This window comes from Pocillopora damicornis, chromosome 2 (genome assembly GCF_964200805.1).
Source record: "Pocillopora damicornis chromosome 2, jaPocDami1.2, whole genome shotgun sequence".
NCBI classification, from domain to species: Eukaryota; Metazoa; Cnidaria; class Anthozoa; order Scleractinia; family Pocilloporidae; genus Pocillopora; species Pocillopora damicornis.
In genome coordinates this window covers 24,129,957-24,137,456 of record NC_142671.1, presented here as the reverse complement: position 1 = coordinate 24,137,456, position 7,500 = coordinate 24,129,957, and the positions used below count along the sequence as shown (strand labels likewise).

The window sequence follows — 7,500 nt, the reverse complement described above, 5'->3', positions numbered from 1 at the left end:
GACTCTAGAAGGAACAAAAGGTGCCAGGATGAAAAGGCAACAGGCAATGGTAAGGCTGGTCACAATGGGCAGTTACTGCATGTACTGATATAACAAACCAGGTCGTTTATTTACAAGAAGTGCAATTAGTTGGAATTGCTCTTTAGAGGCTAAAATTAATAATTTATTGTGAATATAATAATATCAAGGGCTGACAAGGGTATGGCTAGTCACACTGGAAAGTTGCCAGACTACAGCAAATGAGGTGAAAGCAAGGAATACTACACGTAGGATCTGACACAAAATCTATGTAACATTGTGGGGACGTGGTCTCTTGGTTTCATCAAGTAAAACAGTTATTCCTAATCCCAATCCTTGGCGTACTTACACAGAATCTGGGTAACATTGTGAGGACATGGTCAGCTCTTTGGAGTTTGACGGTTTGTGTTCTTTGCCTCAGACTTTGTTATTCTTGTATTACATTATATCAACAATATGAAAACAATCTTGGCAGGTAATGCAAATGCATTTTTAAAAAAAACAAATCAATAACATGGCAAGCAAAATACATAGTACTGTAAATGTATTGTACCCCTGTAATCCAGCTTACTCAAAACTGGCAAGTGTCCGGTTACCTAAAACAATTCCATAACTAAACATGTGGTGAAGAGTAAGAAAATGAATATGTATGAATTCGAATGAAAAGTCATCAGTCACTTACCAGTCTATGTTTGAAACTCTATTATGTAGATAATGTAAAAGATCCCATGAGAGCACTAGTGATGAAGAGTCCAAAAAACTGCATGCATCAAGAGGTAATGGGAATGAGAGAGATGCTGATAGAAGTGCATTAAATGAAGCTGGTGACTCAAGAAAAAAGAAAAAGTGCCAGGATGAAAAGGCAACAGGTAATGGTAAGGCTGGTCACAATGCGCAGTTACTGCATGTAGTGATGTAAGAAACCAGGTCACTTATTCACAAGAAATGAAATTAGTTGGAATTGCTCTTTAAAGGCTAAAATTAAAAACTTATTGTAAATATAATAATTAAGGGGCTGACAAGGGCATGGCTAGTCACACTGGACAGTTGCCAGATTACAGCAAATGAGGTGAAAGCAAGGAATACTACAGATAGGATCTGACACAAAATCAATGTAACATTATGGGGGACGTGGTCACTTCATTTCATGAAGTAAAACAGCTATTCCTAATCCCAATCCCTGGCGTACTTACACAGAATCTGGGTAACATCGTGAGGACATGGTCAGCTCTTTGGAGTTTGACAGTTTGTGTTCTTTTCCTTAGGCTTTGTTATTCTGGTATTACATTTTATCAACAATGTGAAAACAATCTTGGCAGATAATGCAAATGCATTTTCGAAAAACCAAATCAATAACATGGCAAGCAAAATACATAGTACTGTAAATGTATTGTACCCCTCTAATCCAGCTTACTTGAAACTGGCAAGTGTCTGGTTACCTAAAACAATTCCATAACTAAACATGTGGTGAAGATTGGGAAAACAAATATGTATGAATTAGAATGAAAAGTCATTAGTCAGTTACCAGTATGTGAACTTGAAACTCTATCATATAGATAATGAAAAAGATCCCATGAGAGCACTAGTGTTGAAGAGTCCAAGAAACTGCATGCATCAAGAGGTGATGAGAATGAGAGAGATGCTGATAGAAGTGCATTAAATGAAGCTGGTAACTCGAGAAAAAAGAAAAAGTGCCAGGATGAAAAGGCAACAGGCAATGGTAAGCCTGGTCACAAAAGGCAGTTACTGCATGTACTGATATAACAAACCAGGTCATTTATTTACAAGAAGTGAAATTAGTTGGAATTGTTCTTTAAAGGATAAAATTAATAATTTATTGTGAATATAATAATTAAGGGCTGACAAGGGTATGGCTTGTCACACTGGACAGTTGCCAGATTACAGCAAATTAAGTTAAAGCAAGGAATACTACAGATAGGATCTGACACAAAATCTATGTAACATTATGGGGACGTGGTCACTTGGTATCATCAAGTAAAACAGTTATTCCTAATCCCAATCCCTGGTGTACTTACACAGAATCTGGGTAACATTGTGGGGACATGGTCGTTTGGCTGTACACTTTGGATATGACAGTAAAATTTTGTTGTGTTCCAAATTCTTCTGAAACAAAATCTGGTTAACATTGTGGGAAAATCATCTACTCTTGTATCAGAGTTGTGACAATTTCTTTTCCTTTTCAAATGTATTTTTGAAAAGCTAATCAAATACACGGCCCTGTAAATTTATTGAACCTTTGTTATCTAGTTTATCAAACCTGGCAAGTGTGAGATTGTCTTAAACAATTCCATAACTAAACATGTGGTGAAGAGTAAGAAATAGAATATGTATTAATTAAAGTGAAAAGTTATTAGTCACTTACCAGTATATGAACTTGAAACTTAATTGTTTAGATAATGTGAAAGGACCCCACAACAGCACTAGTGTTGAAGAGTCAAAGAAACTGCATGCATCTCAGACCAGTGCCAAAGTGTCAAGACTGGAATATTTTTCTCAACATGTGCTGCACAAAATATACATTGGTTTACAGTCCACTATAAACCATAAATGTAGTGGGGTGAAAATATGTATTTGTAATCAATTTATTTATTTGTTTATTATTAATATATTTATTCAAATAGCTGAAATCATAATGCAGTTAATTGCCCACACACATGAGTACATTCTGCGGCCACCTCTAGAATTCTTTGCAAATGTATTATCTACATGTACATGTTCTTTGTTGCATCATTAGGGATACCAATACCCCTAGCATCATTGTATGGTCACCCAGCTGAGGTGAGATATGACGTTTATTTGCAAAGCTGTAATACTTATTTTCAGGCTTCAAGCATTTGAAAGGGTATGGGTTTCACCATAGCTTTATCCTCTCTTGGTTTCACTAATTGAAGCATATGAAGGGATAGGCAAATCGGTCATTTCGATCTGTAAAATGACCTAAGAGGACTACCAGGTTCATTTCATGGCTGTCAAAAAGACATTTAAACTTTCTGGTTTAATGATTTGTTCGTTATATAAAAGACCATGAATTTACACGGCGGCAGACTCCGTTCAGGATTTTGCGCACTCTAAAGAGACTCTTTATAATTATTAACTGCTTTCTGTTTGTTCCTGCATTTTTATGCTTGTTGTTGTTTTTTTATTTATTTTTTTTTTATTGTTACAAGCCATTCAATACAAAAAAGGGGTATATACAGAAACTTAAATGTAACACGGGTGAAATAAATGTACTAAAAGGTCATCTTTCTTTTAATTGCTCTGTAACAGAATATATAGAAAAACTTTAAGTTGACTCCTCCTTATAGGTGCTTATAGGTATAGACACTTCCATTTTAAGAAGAACAATATGTCACGACTGAGGTATAAGATTTTAACTTGCTTTCACTCTGTTTTTAGCACAGGGAAAAACAGTTTACCTTAAGACATAAGTGGACAGCGCTTCAAGCCGATTTCTTTAGCCACCTTCAAAACGAAGACGAAGAGTCTGGTGGACTGGGCGAGGAAGAAGATTACAGTGAAACGGACGAGACTGGTGGAATTGGTACTAACAGCAGCAACAGCTTGCCTGAAAAAGAGAAAGGTGATGCGAATGAAGCATTTACCGGCAAAAAGGTGAAGAACGAAGGAAAGCGTGAGAAGCCAGAGCCGTGCCCAGTACCAAATTGTAACGACGAAGAGTTTGGTGACCTAGGCGAGGAAGAAGATTACAGTGATACGGACGAGTCTCCTGAAACTGGTTCTGACGGTAACGAGAGCTGGCCTGAAAAAGGGGAAAGTGATGCAAATGAAGAATGTAACGAAAAGAACATTAAGAACGAAGGAAAGCGTGAAAAGAAGCCGTGCCCAGTACCAAATTGTAACGCCAATGTTGTTCACCTCCCAAAGCACCTCCACAATGTCCACAAGTGGCATGCAGAATATGCTAGAACGGCTCTCTCAAGATTCAAGCTCCGCAAGAAGTATGAATTTGCCAGTCAAGAAGCAGCTTCTGCTGGAAATCACAGCCGTAAAAAAAGTGAGGAAAAGAAAACCAAGCCGAAGCCCAATCGAAAGAGAAAAATATGTCCTTTACCTGGGTGTATGGTAATTACAGAGAGATTGCCTCAACACCTTCAAAGAACACATAAACTAAAAAGAGAAGATCCGAAGTATAAAAAGTATCTTTCCCTGGCAAAGGTTGTTTCTACGGACAAACCTCATGTTTTTATGCATATGAAAGAAGAAATGGGGCGGATGCAAAGGCTCACTCCAGAGTTCGTAGTGAGAGGTGAAGAGCTCGAAGATACTGGCGACAATTCAGAAGACGGGTTCCTCTTCAATGTCCAAAGTTATGACTGTGATGAGAAACAAGACGTATTTGACTTATCGCCACCAGAAAACGAGTTGGCAGAGATGACAGAGAGCACAGAGATGGCAAACTCCGTAGCCAGAAACAACTCAGAGACTGAAACCAAAGTCCTGAACCAATTTTGTAACTGGATGTTGTCTCCTGATGGGGACCAAAAGGACCAAAAAACCGCAACGCAGCATGTCGCTCAAGTGAAAAGAATTATCTGAACATTGGGTAAGGGACTTGAATGTTTACTCCACAAGAAAGAGATCAGAGATGTTTTTCTACCCAATGCAAAGGAAAAATACCATCCTGCTACGATTAAGTCGTATTTGACGAGTCTTCAACACTTCTGTTCCTTTTTATTGGAAGACAACCCAAGTGACGTCAACTTTGAGAAAGATAACATCATTATCCTGCGTGACAAGCTAAAGAAATGGTCAGCGTTGTACAAACGGGATACCACTAAATGTAGATGGGAGAGACACGAGGAGGATGTGAGTGCCTTGATAACTCCAGAAACGGTGAAGGCATTTGAGACGAGCCAGGCTACACGAGATGCCGTTGTTATTCTAGGAAAACTGTCAGGTAAACACAATATGGAAATTACACAGGCTAGGTACACACTTGTTAGAGACTACCTCATAGCTCAGATTATGATTGACAATGCAAACAGGTCAGGGGTAGTTGCTTTTATGACCGTGCAGGAATTTCGGCGCGCTAAGATGGAAGATGACCGATATGTTGTGAAAGTTCTTGAGCATAAAACAGTAGATACTCACGGCCCCGCTCAAGTAGTCCTGACGGTGTATTTATACAACTGCCTTGATATTTTTCTGAAGGAAATGCGCTCCAAGCTTCCTTGTGCGCAAATGGAAGGAAAGCAGCCATTGTTCCTTTCACGGGCGGGGAACAAATTACAGTCAAGCCGGGGGGGCGGGGGGGCTGCAGCCCCCCCCCCAAAATTTTGGGCAATTCAGATTTTTTGGGCAGCAAGAGAAATTTGGGCAAAGCCAGTTTTTAAAGATGTTTTCAAGTTTTTTATTGAAATAGATAGATATTTTCTATTTTTACCTGAATTTAAAAATGGAAAGCCAGTTAAATTCACACGAGAAAGCGGTTGTCTAGCACGTGACGAGCTTCTGGTCATTAGCAAGGGGGGGTTATAAGTTGATATACATATTTCTATTTTTTGTGTTTGTTCTTGGGCATTGTACTGTACTGTACCGCACTGCCCTAGCTGGTGTTGTAAATTAATTAGAATCAATTTCCGCATAGCTTTGTAGAATAATATCGTAGATTATCGACTGGAGACTCTCAGAAGATCTGAGTCACGTGCTAGGCAACCACTGTCTCGTGTGAATTTAACTGGCTCTACCATGGGCTTTAAGTGCCTAAAGCCAGTTAAATTTACGCCCGTAGTTTCGTAAAAAGTTACGCGACCGTGGAAACTGTTAAATTCACACGAGACAGCGGTTGCCTAGCACGTGACGAGCTTTTGGTCATTAGTAAAGGGGATCATAAGTTGAAATACGTACTTGTATTTTTTGTTTTTGTTTTTGGGCACTGTACATACTTTACTGTACTGTACTAGCTGGTGTTGTAAATTTATTAGAATCAATTTCGGCATAGCTTTCTAGAATCATATTGCAGATTATCGACTGGAGACTTTCAGAAGATCTGGGTCACGTGCTAGGCAACCACTGTCTCGTGTGAATTTAACTGGCTTTACCATGGGCTTTACGTGCGTAAAGCCAGTGAGATTCACGCCTGTAGTTTCGTAAAAAGTGACGTGACAGTGGAAACAAATACGCATCTTGCATGCATTTTCTTGTAGAACTCTCCTTGTCCCATATTAGACATGTCGAATCCAGCGCCACAGAAACGAAAACGGGCCTATCGCCATCGTGTTAAATGCTCCGAATGCAAAAAAGAAATCGTTGCCGAGTACCAAGACGCTCATGCAAGAACCAAGCATATAGACAAGAAAGTTAAATTTACTATTTCTCGTGCGCCAAATCAATCGCAACTAGGTTTCACTGGCGGCGATGAAACCATTACCAATATGGTTAAATGCAGTAAAATTGACACCGAAGACGTTGGCTCAGATCTTCAAAATGACAGCCGTATAGATATAGTGGTGGATTCTTCAGATACTGCCCTGGATAAGTCAGAAATCGAGGTGATTCAAGTGAATAATGGTGCTTGTTGTGCTTCAGCTACGTCAGAATCTATGGATGCTGGTATGACGGATGAATCAGAAATCATGGATAAAGGTAATTTGGATACGTCAGAGATCATGGATATGGAAAGCATAGATAATGGTGCCGACAATAGTACTAGTGCTCCAGATACGACAGAAATTGTAGATAACGGTGCTAACTCTGACATCGTGCATAGTACTTATAGGGATATGTCCATTTCAGTTGTCATAGATAATCGTGTTCCAGAAAAGTCACTTAAGTCAGCTATCACGGATAATGGTGCTCCAGGTAAGTCAGATATCGTGGATGGTGCGCACAATTCGTCATTGGATACAAATTTATGTAGTGGTACTTGCCTAACGTCCACTGATATAGATGAGAGTCCTCAGCAACCGATTTTGAAGTGGTACGACCCAAAAAAATTTGTGAATCTTTTTCTAGAGATTTCAACCCAGCCTGGTACAAACGATATCCATGGCTGAGCTACGACTTTGAAACTAAGAAAGCGTGCTGCTACCCATGCCAGAAATACTTGAATGCCCACGATTTCACGTTTGACAATTGGAAGAAGCCAGGGCGTCTTACTAAACACCACAAGAGTGAGAACCATCAAACGGCCATGGCGAAATAGATTGATAGTAGAGCAAATAAGAAGATAAATACTTCAATACTGGGCAAACTCCAGGAATCACACAAGCAAGATGTGAAGGAAAATCGTGACTACCTGAAAGTTATCATTGAATGTCTCATGTTTACGGCCCAGCAGAATATCGCCCAGCGGGGTCATGATGAACAACGTGATGGTTTGAGTAATGGCAGTGATGTAAATAAAGGTAATTTTCTGGAACTAATTCACTTGCGGTGCAAGGACATAGCTTGGCTAAAGGATAAACTCGATAGCCAGCTTCAGAAGCACGCGCAGTGGAC

At 39.5% G+C, this 7,500-nt stretch overlaps 1 protein-coding gene across 1 annotated transcript in view; it reads left to right on the top strand.

Annotated features, from left to right (window-relative positions):
• The first annotated feature begins 7,321 nt into the window (after positions 1–7,321).
• The window catches only part of LOC149050423 (zinc finger MYM-type protein 1-like), a 1,766-nt gene continuing 1,587 nt past the window's right edge, over positions 7,322–7,500 (top strand). Inside the window, exon 1 of the mRNA XM_089192663.1 lies at positions 7,322–7,500. This exon is cut by the window's right edge and continues 1,587 nt beyond it. Within this exon, the coding sequence (XP_089048789.1) occupies positions 7,322–7,500 (179 nt within the window).